General features: G+C 43.3%; 1 protein-coding gene across 15 annotated transcripts in view; it reads right to left on the reverse strand.

The window, feature by feature from the left end:
* LOC144509397 (protein 4.1-like) overlaps positions 1 to 19,210 on the reverse strand; it is a 233,803-nt gene that overhangs the window by 140,852 nt on the left and 73,741 nt on the right. For 2 of the 15 annotated variants that reach the window (XM_078238202.1, XM_078238201.1), the window contains exon 1: positions 17,606 to 17,634. The exons of the other annotated variants lie outside the window; for them this stretch is intronic. In XM_078238202.1, coding sequence (XP_078094328.1) covers positions 17,606 to 17,619 — 14 coding nt within the window. In that variant the 5' untranslated portion in view covers positions 17,620 to 17,634. Of the gene's footprint in view, positions 1 to 17,605; positions 17,635 to 19,210 lie in introns of those variants that run through there. 15 annotated transcript variants of the gene reach the window in all.

The following is a 19,210-nucleotide window of genomic DNA, read 5'->3' on the forward strand; positions in this document are numbered from 1 at the left end:
TTTCTCCGTACTATTCTTGATAGCATTTTGTTTTCAAAATTTGTTCCAGAGGCATGTAGTAAAGATTTCATTTATGAGAAATCAGTGCACTACAGCTGGTTTACTATGCTCTGTCTTTGGAAGGCATGGTGGCACAGTTGTTAGCTGCTGCCTCACAATACCAGGGTTCAATTCCAGCCTCAGGTCACTGTCTGTGTGGAGTTTGTATGTTCTCACCATGTTTAAAAAAGGTAGACAAAAGGCAGGTAACTATAGGCCGGTTAGCTTAACTTCTGTAGTAGGGAAAATGTTTGAATCTATCATCAAGGAAGAAATAGCGAGACATCTGGATATAAATTGTCCCATTGGTAAGACGCAGCATGGGTGAAGGGAAGGTCATGTTTGACTAATTTGGTGGAATTCTTTGAGAACATTACGTGTGCAGTGGACAATGGGGAGCCTGTGGATGTGGCGTATCTGGATTTCCAGAAGGCATTCGACAAGGTGCCGCACCAAAGACTGCTACATAAGATAAAGGTATACAGTGTTACGGGTAATGTAGGGCGGCACGGTAGCACAGTGGTTAGCACTGCTGCTTCACAGCTCCAGGGACCTGGGTTCGATTCCCGGCTTGGGTCACTGTCTGTCCTCGTGTCTGCGTGGGTTTCCTCCGGGTGCTCCGGTTTCCTCCCACAGTCCAAAGATGTGCGGGTTAGGTTGATTGGCCATACTAAAAATTGCCCCTTAGTGTCCGAAGCTGCGTAGGTTAGAGGGATTAGCGGGTAAATGTGTAGAGATATAGGGTAGGGCCTGGGTGGGATTGTGGTCGGTGCAGACTCGATGGGCCAGATAGCCTCTTTCTGCACTGTAGGGTTTCTATGATTTCTATTAGCATGGATAGAGGATTGGTTAACTAACAGAAAACAGAGTGGGGGATAAATGGGTGTTTTTCTGATCGGCGATCAGTGACTAGTGGTGTGTCCCAGGGATCAGTGTTGGGGCCACAATTGTTTACGATTTACATAGATGATTTGGAGATGGGGACCAAGTGTAGTGTGTCAAAATTCGCAGATGACACAAAGATGAGTGGCAGAGCAAAGTGTGCAGAGGATGCTGAAAGTCTGCAAAGGGATATAGATAGTCTAAGTGAGTGGGCGAGGGTCTGGCAGATGGAGTATAATGTTGGTAAATGTGAGGTCATCCATTTTGGTAGGAATAAGAGCAAAATGGACTATTATTTAAATGGTAAAAAATTGCAGCATACTGCTGTGCAGAAGGACCTGGGTTTCCTTGTGCAAGAATCTCAAGGAGTTGATTTGCAGGTGCAGCAGGTAATTAAGAAGGCAAATGGAATTTTGTCCTTCATTGCTAGACGAATGGAGTTTAAAAACAGCGAGGTTATGTTGCAGCTGTATAAGGTGCTGGTGAGGCCACACCTCGAGTACTGTGTACAGTTTTGGTCTCTTTACTTGAGAAAGGATGTACTGGCACTGGATGGAGTGCAGAGGAGATTCACTAGGTTGATTCCAGAGTTGAGAGGATTGGCTTATGAGGAGAGACTGAGTAGACTCGGGCTATACTCATTGGAATTCAGAAGAATGAGGGGAGATCTTTTGAAACATATAAGATTATGAAGAGAATAGATAAGGTAGAAGCAGGGAAGTTGTTTCCACTGGCAGGTGAAACTAGAACTAGGGGGCATAGCCTCAAAATAAGGGGAAGCAGGTTTAGGACTGAGTTGAGGAGGAACTTCTTCACACAAATGGTTGTGAATCTGTGGAATTCCCTGCCCAGTGAAGCAGTTGAGGCTATCTCATTGCATGTTTTTAAGGCAAGGATAAATTTTTGAACAGTAAAGGAATTAAGGGTTATGGTGAGTGGGCGGGTAAGTGGAGCTGAGTCCACGAAAAGATCAGCCATGATCTTATTGAATTGCGGAGCAGGCTCGAGGGGCCAGATGGCCTACTCCTGCTCCTAGTTCTTATGTCTGCGTGAGTTTCCTCCAGTTTCCTCCCACAGTCTGAAAGATGTACTGGTTAGGTGTTTTGACTATGCTAAATTCTCCCTCAGTGTACCTGAACAGACACCAGAGTGTGGCGGCTAGGGGATTTTCACAGTAACTTCATTGCAGTGTTAATGTAAGCCTCCTTGTGACACTGATAAATAAAACTTAAAACTTACTCCTTCAGCCGCAGAAATTAGAATTCATAATATTGCTTTTTTGAAGAGGGGATCCTTTCCGAATGACACAACATACCACACCAGTCACATCTATTAGGAAATCATAACCACACCTTTTCAACATACTTCCTATGAGCTGATGTTCAACAGCAATTTCTACTTTCTTGTTTTCAACTGAAATTGACTGGTTTGTTACACAGGGCAGAAAAAAATCTAATCAAAAGTGCACATTTTTCCCTTGTTAAATTGCGATTCCCAAAGTCAGAACGTAGGAATAGGAGTAGGCCCATCGAGTCTGTTGTGCCACTCAATACAATCAAAGCTGATCATCTATTTCAATGCCTTTTTCACCAAAGTATATTGACAGATTTCTTAATATCAATCGCTACTTTAAAAACATACTTAATGACTGAGCTTCCACAATCCTCTAGAGAATTCCAAATATTCAAAACTCTGAATAAAAATAAATTCTGCTCATTTTGGTCTGAAGTGGTTTCCTCCTTATTCTGAAATTATGTCCCCTGGTTCTAGACTCCCCAGCTAGGGGAAACATCTGACCTGCATCTACCCTGTCTATCCCTTCAACAGTCATGGATCATAATCTTGGAACTCACCACCCAACAGCATTGGGAGCTTCATCACCTCCACAACTGAATCAGTTCAAGGAAAATATCCATCACTACCTTCTCAGAGCCTCCTCAGCACCATTTATATCCCAATAACATAACAAAGGATTGATAATAAACTGAAATTCAATTTCAGTTAGTCCCTATGATCCAGTGGGACCAAAATACGCAGATAGGATCACAAACTTTTTAAGAACAGTACTATAAATAGAATTTAACTCATAGAGCATTGGTGACGTCACCATGAGCAATGTATAATGAAGCAACAGTGATGTGAAATTAAGCTGTGACCAGCTGGATGCTTCATCACAATTATTATAAACTTTTAATTTAATGAAGTTTTTTTATCCATCAGGCAAAACTATTTTTATATATACATTTCAGCAGACAGGTTGGCTACATTTATGCTGCTGTAGATTTATCAATATATCCATGGCTTATCTTCATTGATTAAGCTTTGGGTTGTACCAGAATTGATAAGTCTTGCCAGCACCACTGAGTATAACTGCTCTGTACTTTGCTGTAGGCGTTTATGCTGCAGATAATATTAAAAACAGATACATTTAGAGGGCAACTAAAATACTTGTAAGTTCAAATACATTTATACACAGGACCTTGGTGAGACCACATTTGGAGTATTGTGTGCAGTTCTGGTCACCTCACTATAAGAAGGATGTGGAAGCGCTGGAAAGAGTGCAGAGGAGATTTACCAGGATGCTGCCTGGTTTGGAGGGTAGGTCTTATGAGGAAAGGTTGCGGGAGCTGGGGCTGTTCTCTCTGGAGCGGAGGAGGCTGAGGGGAGACTTAATAGAGGTTTATAAAATGATGAAGGGGATAGATAGAGTGAACGTTCAAAGACTATTTCCTCGGGTGGATGGAGCTATTACAAGGGGGCATAACTATAGGGTTCGTGGTGGGAGATACAGGAAGGATATCAGAGGTAGGTTCTTTACGCAGAGAGTGGTTGGGGTGTGGAATGGACTGCCTGCAGTGATAGTGGAGTCAGACACTTTAGGAACATTTAAGCGGTTATTGGATAGGCACATGGAGCACACCAGGATGATAGGGAGTGGGATAGCTTGATCTTGGTTTCAGATAAAGCTCGGCACAACATCGTGGGCCGAAGGGCCTGTTCTGTGCTGTACTGTTCTATGTTCTATGTTCTAATATTCCATCTGTTTGCACAACATGGTCAACACATTTTATTCTTCCCTCAAGCTGATTCCATCAAACTTATTCAGAAAGTTACTCCTCGCACTGAAGCCAAGAAAAAGGTTAAGGTAAAGTCACCATAGTCTCAGATGGTCATAGGTTGCTTTTCCCTTTGAGGGGGAGAGCTGACTGGTGGTGATTTAACCCAAGGATCACCAACCTCAAAAAAGGGGCAAGTTTGAGAAGGTGGGCCTTCATGAAGGCCCTTAAGCCAAGTATTATTGTATTAATTTACAGCTTTATGTTTTAGGAAAATCAGAACAGCTGTGCGTTCAGTTCCACTGTATTATAATTCCCAAAGAATCAGGCCCAGGAAGAGGAGCGGAATGATTGTAGTGGAGAGAGACTGGGCAGGCTGTGGCGTAGTGGTATTGCTACTGGGCTGGCTGTGGCGTAGTGGTATTGTTACTGGGCTAGTGATCTAGAGACTCAGGGCGAGATCTGGTGACCTTGGTTCAAATCCCACCATGGCAGATGGCGAAATTTGAATTCAACTAAAAAAACTCTGGAATTAAAAGTGCAATGATGACCATAAAACCATTGTCAATTGTCGAAGAGAAAACTTCACCTGATTCACTAACGTCCTTTAGGGAAGGAAAGCTTACCTAGCCTACATTACTCCAGATCCACAGCAATGTGGCTGACTCTCAAATGCCCTCTGAAATGGAGGGCAGGTATGGGCAATAAATGCTGGCTCAGCCAGTTGCACCCACATCCTGTAAGTAAATTTTTAAAATTCTGATAGCATCCTTCCACCCACCAGAAATGAGCAGCAAACAAACCAGTTCAGACAAGGTCTCTTCATGAGGCTCACCTTTGCTGATGGCTTAAGAGGCCATTCCATGAGAGGCAGGTTCTGCCACAAGTGCCACACATGAAGCTGTTAAGTGTCATTGTGGGTTGTTGATTTCTGCAGCTGCAGCCACTGATCATTGTGGTTGTGCAGGTGAATCTACAGGAGATATCACAACTTTCTCTTTGTCATCAGCTAGTGACTCCCAGGTGCAATAATCAATATTTAGAGAGCCTTCATGTCATACCTGCAAGCATCCTCAAAGCAGATCTTTGCCACAAGGTCAGCTATGACCGTAATGAATGGTGGAATAGGTTTGAGGGGGTCAAACAGTCTTTCCATGCTCCTATTTCTAATGTTCTTACGTCCACCACCTAAAAGGCACCAGTCGGGAATATGATGGAATATTCTCCACTGGATGAGTGCAGTTCCAACAACACAAGAAACTTGGCATAATCTAGGGCAAAACAGACCACCTTTGCTGATGGCTTAAGAGGCCATTCCATGAGAGGCAGGTTCTGACCACTTGATCACTATCCTATATACCAATCAACACACAGTAGCAGCAGTATGTACCATCTACAAGATGCACTGAAGCAACCTGTTGTGGTTCATTTGATCTCACCTTCCAAACCTGCAACTTTCACTACCTAGAAGCAGATGCATGGGACCACTTGATGAGTTCCCCTCCTTGACAAGATCCTCTCCAAGTCTCACACCACCTTGACTTGGAACTGTACTGTTGTTCCTTTGCTTTCACTGGGTGAAAAACCTGGAACACCCTTTCGAACAACACTACATGAACAGCAAAGTGGTCAAGGTAGAATTTCATCAACCCCTTTTCAAGGGGAATTAGGGGTGGCAACAGATGCTCGCCTTGCATGCAGCACTCATCTCATAAATGATTTTTAAAACATCATCTACACAGATCTCAAAATTCTCAAAAAAAAATCAATATTAACAGCAGTCAGTATACTGAGGAGATTCCCAATTATTATATCTAAAAGATACCTATTTTTATAGAAGCTTGACAGAGAGTTGCTGCAAGGAAGCCCTCACCCCCACTCCCTCCCAATATGATGTGGCACCTTGCAATAACGTATTTGTTCGAACTGTAAAGTGGCCAAGTCTACAATACCTATTCAGCTGCATCTTATACATCTATGCATCCATCTTACCATAGAAAACATCCTGTCCAGATGTATCACAGCTTGGTATGGCTCCTGCTCTTACCAAGACTGTAAGAAACTACAAAGAGTTGTGAAAGTAGCCCAATCCATCATGCAAACCAGCCTCCATCCATTGACTTCATCTATACTTCGCATTGCCTCAGAAAAGCAGCCAGCATAATCAAGGACCTCATGCACCCTGGACATACTGACTTCCATACAAAAGTTTGAAAACACGTACCAACCAACTTGAGAACAACTTCTTCCAATTTTTGAATAGTCCTATTGCATATTAAGCTGATCTTTCTCTTCACCCTATTGGTAACTGCAACACTATATTCCGCACCCTATTCTTTCCTTCGCCCTAGTCCAAAGATGTGCGGGTTAGGTTGATTAGCCAGGTTAAAAATTGCCCCTTAGAGTCCTGAGATGCGTAGGTTAGAGGGATTAGCGGGTAAATATGTGGGGGTAGGGCCTGGGTGGGATTGTGGTTGGTGCAGACTCGATGGGCCAAATGGCCTCCTTCTGCACTGTAGGGTTTCTATGATTTCCATGATTTCTATGTACTCTGTGTACATTATGTCTGTAAAAGCTTGCAAGAACAGTAATTTTCACTGTATCCCAATACATGTGACAATAATAAATCAATTTGATTCAAGGGGATCACTCTAAAAGGTCCAACAGAACATTTCTGAACTGTTCGGAATGGCCCGGTCTAGAAAAGTCCTAATTGAGAGTCTTTTCAATTAGGCTTTGGTGGTATACCAAATCGACACTCTCCCTGAAAATGTACGTTATTAGCCTGAAGAAATCTTTCAGATGTGGTGGGGCAATAATTCTAGCATTGATGACAACAGACAACAAGGGCCAGGTAAATCTTGAGGTCATGCAAATTAACCTTTTAACACACTATTGTGACAATCCAATACAGTCCTTCAACTCAAATGACAACCACTTATTTTGCACAATAAAAGGAGCACTTCATTGAAAGGCAAATTGAAGTCGTCAAAATAGACACTTCTCTCTCTCAGGTCATGAAGAATATTTTGCCTCTAGCTCAGTTAGGTATTTAGATTCCTAAACAGCCTGCAAAAATATATCTTCCAACTAATTCTCTATCTCCGGTTTGTTACCACGTATTAAGGCATTGCAAATATTAGATTATCGTCCAGTTGAATCAATTGCTTCATGTGACAGGAAATTACAGACATGTAAAGCTGCCACCATTTGGTTTCAGTGTGCGTTGTGGGGGAGGGAAAGGGAGTGAACAGGGCGGTGTCACTGAACAGCTCTACTTCACTTGAATAGGGGAGCAGCTGATAACCAGCAATTAAATTACATCAACAATTCTTCTCAAATTTGATGTTTAAACACCACCTGGCTCACTGCTTCCGCGTAGAAAACGACACTTAATTAGGTTTAGGAGTCAAAGTACACTAATTAATCACAAGTCAGCGTGAGCTTATAAATAGCAGATATACCACACAGTAAATTAATGAGATGTTACAAAAAGGTTGAACAGAAATTCTTCTATTAGCCACAGACTTGTATCACTGTTGTTAACAGCAACTGGCATAACTGATAAGGCCCATATGGATGCATATACCATGACCATTATTAAAGATAGTAAAATATTAAGCACTTTTGCCACAAACTAAATGTACTGCGTGGTTTTGTAAGTGAAAATTCAACCCATTTAAAGATCACATCAAATATTACCTCAGTTCCCCACATGGCACCAAAAAAAACTTGTCATACTTATTCAAAACTTTGACCTACTCCATTTAAATGGGACTAATCCACATCTAGTTTCTTTGTTTTTGATTTCCTGTGCTTGTCCACACTATCCATCTTTTTGAATTACTGTACATGCACTATACAAAAATAATTCTTCAGTATTAATGAAATGGTTCCCTAATATCAGAGAAGACACAAAGAAATTCCGACTGCATGAATGTTTCTAATTCTTCTCTATCCCATTCTTACTGGGGTAGATTCATGACCTGCTTCCTTGCCCTTTGTGGGGGTTGTGGCACTGTGGGTCAGATCTGCATTTGGCAAAGAGCGTGCAGGTTGCAAACAGAGTGAGATGATGAGAGTTTGGAGTGTGGGGAGATTGGTGAAGCTGGGGGTGGGGGGACTCTGAGTCATGAGGCTCTGGAGCTCTCTTCCTCAAAACACAGTGGAAGCAGAATCTTTGAATATTTTTAAGGTGGAGCTAGATAGATTCTTGATTAACAAGAAAGCGAAAGGTTATCTGGTGCAGGCAGGAATGTGGAGTTGAGAAGACAGTCAATGATCTTTTTCAATGACGGAGCAGGCTTGAGAGGCTGAGTGGCCTACTGCTCCTACTTTCTATGTTCATATGTTCAAAGACTGGAGCTCAATCTTCTCTAACTGGTGACACTTCCTGCAGATGTGTTCGTCTAGGACACATGGTGCATCCATGACTTTCCGTATATCTCAAGACGTACATCCCATGTGGCTGAGCTATCCTGCCATACCTTAACTTTAAAAAACAATTGAGGATGAGTGACTATAATATGATAGAATTTTACATTATATTTGAAAGTGAGGAAACTTAATCTGAAGCCAGGGTGTTAAACTTGAACAATAGGAATTATGAAAGTATGCGGAGAAATAGGCTCAGGTGGATTGGGAAAATACATCAAAAAGTTTGATGGTGCATAGGCAATGGATAGTCTTCAAAAGAATTATGACATAGTTTACAGCAACTATACATTCCTTCAAGTTACAAAAACACAAAGAAAAATCAGTCAAGCATGGCTATGAAAGGAAGTTAAAGATTGCATAAGCTTTAAAAGGCCTATACATTTTCCTGAAATAGTCACAAACTTGAGGATTGGGAGCATTTTATAATATACCAAAGGAGGACCAAGATTATGATAAAGGGAGCACAGAGGACGAATGTAAACTTACAAAAAAACAACCTGTAAAAGCTTCACACAGTTTGTTAAAAGGAAACATCTGGCTGAGGCAAATGTGGGCCCGTAACAGACAGCCAGGAGAATTTCTAATGGGAGCTAACAAAGCTAAATGATCACTTTGTGTCTTTCTTCATTGAGGAAAATGCAAGAAATCTCCCAGAATTAGAGATCCAAAGGACTACAGAGAATGAGGAATTGACGAAAATTAGTATTAGTAAGCATTGGAGATATTAATGGGACTGAAGGTTGGTAAGTCTCTGGGTCCTGGTATTCAACATCTCAGTGTTGAAGGAAATAGCTAGTGAAAGGAGATAGTGGAGCCAATGGTGATCACCTTCAGAAATTTCTATGGAGTCTGGAACGGTTCGGGCAGACTGGAAAGTAGCAAATGTCACCCCATTATTTAAGAGAGATTTTTGGGATCAGACAGAGAGAGGACATGTCCCCTTTTCTTCGTGATCTGCCACTTTTCTTTCGGCTCACGTCCAACCCTGGTTGCTCCTTGTGATGCCTTGCCCTTATCTTGTGGCTTGTTGTTTTCTTGCCTCCTGGGCCTTTTTCTTATATATTATTATTGTTCTATATTATTATTATAGAACAAAGGAAAACATGATGATGGTCTGCTCCTTGTTGTATTTTAGGTGGGAGGAGGTAGTTGTTGAGCTGGTGTGTGTTAGGAGGAGGGAGCTGCTAGGTCAGGGGTTTACATGTTTCCAGGGGCTGGGATGGATGTCCAAGTGGTGTGTGTGTTGGAGAGTTGTTTTTTTGGGGGTTTCCTGGCTGGGGAAGTTTTGTGTCTGTTGTTGAGTCAGATTCTGTTTTTTTCCAGGGGGAGGGAAGAGAGAGAAAGGGTGGAGAAAAGTTTTGTTAGTGGGTGGGCAAAAAAGGTCCTGGGGGTTCCTGATAGGGATGTTGGTGGGTAGGTTGTTGATTGAAAGGTGGTTTGTTGTGTTCTCCTGTTTTGGCGCCTTCGTCTCCCATGTGTGCCTGTTAGAGTGGATGGGGTGAGGGGACTCCCAGAGCTGGTGGGATGGGGTGACTTTTTATTCTTTGTGGGTGTTTTATGTTGTGGTGGGCAGGATGTCATGGTGTGGATTTGGGTAGTATGTATTGGATTGGTGTGGGGGCACTAGTTGGCAGAGCAAGTTGGTGTAGGGACATTCCCTTTTATTTGGATGGTTTATGGGTTTGGTATGAGGATAGGTCTTTTGTTCGTAGTGCAAAAATTACTTCATCGACAATTTATTTTTTTATTAATTAATGAGTGTCCCCAGTAGGCTTACATTAGCAATGTAATGAAGTTACTGTGGAAGGGTACACTGAGGAAGAATTTAGCATGGCCAATCTATCTTTGTTAGTTGTAATGAGTCAATCTGTGCCCAGGTTTCTCCCATTGTTCCTGATGGTCGAATACTTAAAGATTTGCATTTTCCCCCAGACCTGCCTGTGGATTCTACCCAGTCACCATGTGGTTGGAGTATCATCCATGCAGAGTTACACATTTTTATTTTTGTTTTTAGGGGTTTATGCTTCTCTGCATGGATTAGTTCGCCCGTTCTAACAGGTTCCCATACGTGTCCAACTTTCCTTTTTAATGAAGGTGAAACTATAGCAATCCCCAGGCACGGTAGCACAGTGGTTAGCACTGCTGCTTCACAGCTCCAGGGTCCCGGGTTCGATTCCCGGCTCGGGTCACTGTCTGTGTGGAGTTTGCACATTCTCCTCGTGTCTGCGTGGGTTTCCTCCGGGTGCTCCGGTTTCCTCCCACAGTCCAAAGATGTGCGGGTTAGGTTGATTGGCCAGGTTAAAAAAAAAGAAAATTGCCCCTTAGAGTCCTGGGATGCGTAGGTTAGAGGGATTAGCGGGTAAAATATGTGTGGGGGTAGGGCCTGGGTGGGATTGTGGTCGGTGCAGACTCGATGGGCCGAATGGCCTCCTTCTGCACTGTAGGGTTTCTATGATTCTATGTCTAAGACAACGTCTGAGGATCTTTTGTGTCTGTTTTTTATTTTAAAAAAACTCACTCACTCTGAAGCTGCTGAAGGTTGAGAGAGAGTGAGATAAAAAACGGAGCTGTTCGTAGGGAAAATGCTGGATTCTGTTACAAAGGATCTGATAAATAGACACTTAGATAACAATGATCTCATTGGGCAGAGTCAACATGGATTTATGCATAAGAAATCATGTTTGACGAACCTGTTGGGAGTTTTTTTTAAGGATGTTACTAACAGGATTGTTAAAACAAAATCAGACATAGTGTCCTTGAATTTTCATAGTCATCAGGAGGTTGGAAAGCAAAATTAAAGCACATGGGTTAGGAGGTAATAACCTTGTGTGATTAAGGATTGGTTAACAGGCAGAAAACAGAAAGGAGAAATAAACCAGTCATTCTCGCATTGGCAGCTGTAACTGGTGAGGTACCACAAGGATCAGTACTGGGGTTCCAGCTTTTCACAACCTATATCAATCACTTGGACGTGGGGACCAGGGGTGGGATTCCCCGATCTCGCCCATGGCTGCCCCACTGCAAGCGAGAATGGAGAATTTGGCATTCTAGCCATAACTCCATTCACTTTCAGCAGCACCCCCAGAGCATCCCAGCCACAAACAAGGATGGAGATTTTCAGTGCAAATTTAATATTTCCCGGTTTGCAGATGACAAAAAGCTAATTGGGAATGTGTGTGGTGAGGAAGATGTGAAACGGCTTCATTAGGATTTGGACAGATTTAGTGAGTGAGCAAGAACACAGTGGATGGAATATTATGTGGAAAAATAGGAGGTTATTCACTTTGGTATGTGGAGTATTTCTTAAATGGAGAGAGATTAGACCTGGGTGACCTTATCAATAAATCACTAAATGCGAACATGCAGGTGCAGCAAGCAATTAGAAATGCTAATGGAATGTTAGCTTTTATCACAAGAGGATTTGAATACAGGAGTAGCAAAGTCTTGCTTCAATTGTTTAGAACCTTAGTTAAACTGCACCTGGATTAGTGTGTGCAGTTTTGGTCCCCTTACCATAGGAAGGATATTATTGCCATAAAGGGAGTGCAATGAAGGTTCACCAGACATGTTCCTGGGATAGCCGGACTGTCCTAGGAAGAGAGATTGGAGAGACTGGGCATATATTCTCTGCAGTTTTGATTAATGAGAGGTGATCTCATTCTAACTTACAAAGTATTTGAAGGAACAGGCAGGGTAGATGCAGGAAAGATATTTCCCTTGGTTGGGGAATATGGGGAAAAAAGAAATGGATGAGCAGCCATGATTGTATTGAATGGTGGAACAAGCATGATGGGCTGAATGACCAATGGAATGCTCCTATGTTATTTTACAAGTTATCTTAATAAAATCTACATGTATCACTGGTAAATTGCTGCGCATTATGTTGCTCTCTAAGAAATGAGCTGAGACCACTACAACTTGCATCCCATTACTGGAAAAACTCAGCAGGTCTGGCAGCATCTGCGGAGAGAGAAACAGAACTTTGACAAAGGGTCATCTGGACTCGAGACATCAGCTCTTTTCTCTCCTTACAGATGCTGCCAGACCTGCTGAGATTTTCCAGCATTTTCTCTTTTGGTTATTGAAACAGAGTTAATGTTTGAGACCAATATGGCTCTTCTTCAGAACAGAAGAGAAAGGCAGAAATGTGACAGATTTTATGCTATTGAAAAAGGGAGGAGGCGCAGGTAGAATGAAATTGCAAGTCAGGGATGGGTTAGAGGGCAGGGGAAATAAAAAATCAAAGATGTCATGCAAGAAAGGCAAAGGGAGTGGCAATACTTGTCGTAAAGAAACAGAGCATTGCTACAGAATAGATGTCAACAGCAGAATGAAGGTCAGCTGAGGCAGAAAACAAAAACAAGATTAGACTTGCACTTGGAAATTTTTTTATCAAAATGGTGAATAGAGTTTATGGTCTGAATTTGTTGAACTCAATTTTGCGTCCAGGAGTTCCTCAGGGCAGTGTCATAGAACATAGAACATAGAAAGCCACAGCACAAACAGGCCCTTCGGCCCACAAGTTGCGCCGATCACATCCCCACCTCTAGGCCTATCTATAGCCCTCAATATCATTAAATCCCATGTACTCATCCAGAAGTCTCTTAAAAGACCCCAACGAGTTTGCCTCCACCACCACCGACGTCAGCCGATTCCACTCACCCACCACCCTCTGAGTGAAAAACTTACCCCTGACATCTCCTCTGTACCTACCCCCCAGCACCTTAAACCTGTGTCCTCTCGTAGCAACCATTTCAGCCCTTGGAAATAGCCTCTGAGAGTCTACCCTATCCAGACCTCTCAACATCTTGTAAACCTCTATCAGGTCACCTCTCATCCTTCGTCTCTCCAGGGAGAAGAGACCAAGCTCCCTCAACCTATCCTCATAAGGCATGCCCCCCAATCCAGGCAACATCCTTGTAAATCTCCTCTGCACCCTTTCAATGGCTTCAACATCTTTCCTGTAATGAGGTGACCAGAACTGCGCGCAGTACTCCAAGTGGGGTCTAACCAGGGTCCTATAAAGCTGCAGCATTATCTCCCGACTCCTAAACTCAATCCCTCGATTAATGAAGGCCAGTACGCCGTACGCCTTCTTGACCGCATCCTCCACCTGCGAGGCCGATTTAAGAGTCCTATGGACCCGGACCCCAAGGTCCTTCTGATCCTCTACACTGCTAAGAATGGTACCCTTCATATTATACTGCTGCTTCATCCCATTGGATCTGCCAAAATGGATCACCACACACTTATCCGGGTTGAAGTCCATCTGCCACTTCTCCGCCCAGTCTTGCATTCTATCTATGTCTCGCTGCAACTTCTGACATCCCTCCAAACTATCCACAACACCACCTACCTTGGTGTCGTCAGCAAACTTACCAACCCATCCCTCCACTTCCTCATCCAGGTCATTTATGAAAATGACAAACAGCAAGGGTCCCAGAACAGATCCCTGGGGCACTCCACTGGTCACTGACCTCCATGCAGAGAAAGACCCCTCCACAGCCACTCTCTGCCTTCTGCAGGCAAGCCAGTTCTGGATCCACAAGGCAACAGCCCCTTGGATCCCATGCCCTCTCACTTTCTCAAGAAGTCTTGCATGGGGGACCTTATCGAACGCCTTGCTGAAGTCCATATAGACCACATCCACCGCTCTTCCTTCGTCAATGTGTTTGGTCACATTTTCAAAGAACTCAACCAGGCTCGTAAGGCACGACCTGCCCTTGACAAAGCCGTGCTGACTACTTTTGATCATACTAAACTTCTCTAGATGATCATAAATCCTGTCTCTCAGGATCCTCTCCATCAACTTACCAACCACTGAGGTTAGACTCACCGGTCGGTAATTTCCCGGGCTGTCCCTGTTCCCTTTCTTGAATATAGGGACCACATCTGCAATCCTCCAATCCTCCGGAACCTCTCCCGTCTCCATCGACGATGCAAAGATCATCGCCAAAGGCTCCGCAATCTCCTCCCTCGCCTCCCACAGTAACCTGGGGTACATCCCATCCGGTCCCGGCGACTTACCAACCTTGATGCCATTCAATAGTTCCAACACATCCTCTTTCTTTATGTCCACATGCTCGATCCTTTCTGTCCACCGCAAACCAGCAGTACAACCACCCAGATCCCTTTCCACCGTGAATACCGAGGTAAAGTATTCATTAAGCAGCTCCGCCATTTCTAACGGTTCCGCCCAAACTTTTCTCCCTTCACCTTTTAAGGGTCCTATGCCTTCACATCTCATCCTTTTACTCTTGACATATTTGTAGAAAGCCTTGGGATTCTCCTTAATCTTACCCGCCAAGGCCTTCTCATGACCCCTTCTCGCTCTCCTAATTTCCTTCTTAAGCTCCTTCCTACATCCCGTATACTCCTCTAAATCCTTAACACCTCCTAGCTCTCTGAACCTTCTGTACGCCTCTCTTTTCTTATTCACCAGGTTCATCACAACCTTCGTGCACCACGGTTCCCGTACCCTACCAACACCCCCCTGTCTCATCGGAACGTTGTCATGCAGAGCTCCAGACAAACATTCCTTGAAAATCCTCCACTTTCCTTCGGTACTTTTCCCCAAGAATGCCTCCTTCCAATTTACCCGTCTAATTTCCTCCCTGATGACACTGTATTTCCCTTTACTCCAGAGAAACACTTTCCTAGCCTGCCTGATCCTATCTCTTTCCAATGCTATCGTGAAGGAGATAGAATTATGATCGCTATCCCCAAGATGCTCACCCACCGAGAGATCCTCCACCTGTCCAGGTTCATTAGCCAGCACCAGATCAAGTACAGCCTCTCCTCTAGTAGGCTTATCCACATACTGTGTCAGGAAACTCTCCTGGACACACCTAACAAACTCCTCTCCATCCAAACCCCTAGCCCTAGGGATATTCCAATCTATGTTTGGGAAATTAAAATCTCCCATCATGACAACTCTGTTATGTCCTAAGCCCAACCATCTTCAGCTGCTTCACCAGTGACCATTTTTCCGTAAGGTCAGAAAATGGGGATGTTCGCTGATGACTGCACAATGTTCAACACCATTCACAATTCCTCAGATACTAAAAGAGCCCATGTCCAGGCTTGGGCTGACAAGTGACAAGTAACACTCACACCACAGAAGTGCCGATCAATGACCATCTCTCTAACCATATCCAAATTACCCACTAAGAACATCCTGGGAGTTACCATTGACCAGAAACTGAACTGGACTAGCCATATAAATACTTTGGCTACAAGAGCAGGTCAGAGACTAAGTACCTTGCAGCAAGTATCTCATTGCCTTCGACTCTCCAAAGCTTATCCGCCATCCATAAGGCACAAGTCAGGAGTGTCACAGAATACTCTCCACTTATCGCAATGAAGGCAAGTCCCACAATATTCAAGATGTTCGACACCTGCTTGATTGGCATCTCTTTCACAAGCATTCACTTCCTCCACCACCAAGAAACAGTAGCAGCTGTGTGTACCATCAAAAAAATGCACTGCAGGAACTCAATTGGCTCCTTAGGTAGCACCTTCTAAATCCACAGTCACTACCATCTAGAAGGACAAGGGCAGCCAACACATGGGAACACAAAGTGGAAGTTCCTCTAAGTCACTCACCATCCTGACTTGGAAATATATTGCTGTTCCTTCACTGTCACTGGGTCAAAATCCTGGAACTCCCTCCCTAATAGCAATATGGGTATACCTAGACCACAGGAACCACAGCAGTTCAAGAATGCAGCTCACCACCACCTTAACAAGGGCTATTAGGGATGGGCAGTAAATGCTGGCCTAGTCAGCGATGCCCACATCCCATGAATGATTTTTTAAAAAAGTGTAAAAAGTGCCTAATCAGAAGATGAGGTACTGTTCCTCAAGCTTGCATTCTGCTTCACTGGTACACGGCGGCAGGCTGTGGACAGAAAGCCTGAGAGAAAGATGGTGAATTGAAACACAAGCAACCTGAAGGTCAGGGAATGGGGCTGTTCTGCAAAGCAGTCATCTAGTCTGCCTTTGATAGCCCCAATGTAGAGGAAACCACATTGTGAGCAGCAACTATTGTAGGCTAAATTGAAAGAACAAGTAAATCACTGATTCACCTGGAAGGAATGCTTGGAGCCTTGGACAATGAGGAAAGAGGAGTTAATGGGACAGGTATTACCCCTCCTGCAATTGCCTGGGAAGGTGCCATGGAAAGGAGATACGGTGGTAATGGGAGTGGACCACAGTGTTACGGCTGGAATTGTCCATTCGGAATGCTGACGGGGAGGGAGGGGACAATGTGTTTAGTTGGTGGCATCATGCTAGAGGTGGCAGAAATAGCACAGGATGATCCTTTAAATACAGAAGGTGGTAGGATGGAAAGTGAGGACAAGGGGAACCCTAAGTGAGGGCAAGGGGAACACTGTCATGCTTCTGGGAGGGAGGGGAAGTTGTGAGGGCAGAAGTGTGGGAGATGGGTCAAATGCAGTTCAGGGCCCTATCAACCACAGTGAGGGGAATCCTCGAATGAGGAAAATGACACGTTGGAAGCTCTGTGCCTCAAAACTCAGCTACAGCAGTTGCTTTGTGCCCCTCTCCCCAGCTCAGTTGGGAGTGCACTGGTCAAGCACTGAATTAGAGTTGCATTCTGAATTCAACAAGTTAAACATTCCAAAATTTACATATACAATTTTCCAGCCTCACTGACAGAACAGATATGGTGGGAGTACCTAATTCTATTCAAACAATCAATAGTCAATGCTTGGTCATTGATCTTGCAAAAGTCTGGTTGGGACAGTACTACAATTCTGTTTTACAAGCAAATAAAAAATAATAATTTTATTGTCCTTTCACTCCGTCTCGTTCTTTAAGCTTTTCCATCTCTGCTGGGGCTTTTAAACAAAAGCAGAATATAGAACAGTGTTTCCTGCACAGAAGTTTCAGATCTTCGCCTGTGTTTCAGTAACTCTGTTGCAGGACTGTTCTCTCTCTGTCTGTCACTCCTCTTCTGTTCCTCTATGGCTGCTCCAGGTGTTTTAAGCCACTCCAGTGATCTATAGCGTTTACAATTATATCACTTCCCTCAATGATCTCCAACAGCTCCTTTTCGTCCCAGCAAGCAGATCAAGATGCAATATTCAATACCATGTTCTGACCAGAGCACTGCACAGAGGTCTTCAGTTTTGTGCCTGTCAACATATTTGCTTATGCTTTTTACTTACTGACATACTAGCATCTCTTGCTGTGTACCAACAAAACAATTTTAAAATGCTGCAATGACATACAGTTGTTTTCCTCAAAGCGGCAGAGACTGGATTTTAGATGATGTTTCCAGGTTATGTGCAGATTTTTTAAAGGGGGTACCAGACAGAAGAGTCTGAAAAGAAAAACAAAAAAAAACTCACACCTGTCAACATACTACTTCAACGACTGTGCGATACAATGGCAAAATTAACAAGCCTAAGGATTGGGAAAAGTTCAGTATTCAGCAAAGGAGGACAAAGATTGATCAAGAGGGGTAAAAATAGAGCATGAGAGATAACTTGCAAGTAACATACAAATGGATAGTAAACATTTCTACAGGTATATAAAAAGAAAAAGATTAGTGAAGACAAATTAGAGTCTGAAACATGGGAACTTATAACAGAGAAGGAGATAGCAGAGCAATTAAACAACGGAAGACACAAATAACTTTCCAGCAACACTAAGGAGCTAGCAGCTAGTGAGGAGGAATCGAAGGAAATTAGTATTACTAGAAAAATAGTGCTGGAGAAATTAATGGGACTGAAAGTCGATAAATCCCCAGGGCTTGATAATCTAAACCCCAGGGTGCTAAAGGAGTGGACATGGAAATAGTGGATGCATTGATGGTCATCATCCAAAATTCTGTAGGTACTGAAACAATTCGAACAGTTTGGATAGAAGCAAATGTAACCTTGCTATTTAAAAAAGAAAGGGAATTACAGATATCGGTAATAGAGAAAATGCTAGATAACAGGACAATTAGAAAATATCAATGGGATTAGACAAAGTTAACATGGATTTCATAGAATCCTACAGTGCAGAAGGAGGCCATTCGGCCCATCGAGTCTGCCCCCCCCATGCCCTATCCCCATACATTTAACCTAGCTAGAACCTGACACTAAGGGGCAATTTAGCATGGCCAATCCACCTAACCTGCACATCTTTAGACTGTGAGGAAACCGGGACACCTGGAGGAAACCGACACAAACATGGGGAGAATGTGCAGACTCCGCACAGTGACCCAAGCCAGGAATCGAATCCGGGTCCCTGGTGCTGTGAGGCAGCAGCGCTAACCACTGTGAAATCATGTTTTACAAACTTAATGGGATTTTTTGAATACATAATAGTAGAATAGAAAAGGGTGAACTCGTGGATGTGGTGCATTCTGATTTTCAGAAAGTTTTTGATAAAGTTCCACATAAGAACATTAGTATGTAAAATAAATGTGCATGGAATTTGGGGTAAAATGGATTGAGGTTGGGTTTGGAGACAAGAGGAGAGAATAGGAATATATGGGTCTTTTTTGAAATGTCAGGTAACTAATGGGATCCCACAGGAATCAGTGCTGGTCCCCAGCTGTTCACAATATACATCAACGATTTGGATAAGGGAGCCTGTATTGACCTCAACAAGACCTATGAGGCTGGCATGTTGGAGTACGAGCTTCCTGATTGAGGTAATGATTGCCTTTCCTCCTTGTAAACCTGTTCCTGGGCCTGGCAAAGCTTGTCATTATCATTAATAATTAATAATTAATCTAATCATTAATAGCTGGGGACCTTTAACACTGGCAAAGCTTGCCA

The sequence above is a fragment of the Mustelus asterias genome, chromosome 21, assembly GCF_964213995.1.
Source record: "Mustelus asterias chromosome 21, sMusAst1.hap1.1, whole genome shotgun sequence".
NCBI classification, from domain to species: domain Eukaryota; kingdom Metazoa; phylum Chordata; class Chondrichthyes; order Carcharhiniformes; family Triakidae; genus Mustelus; species Mustelus asterias.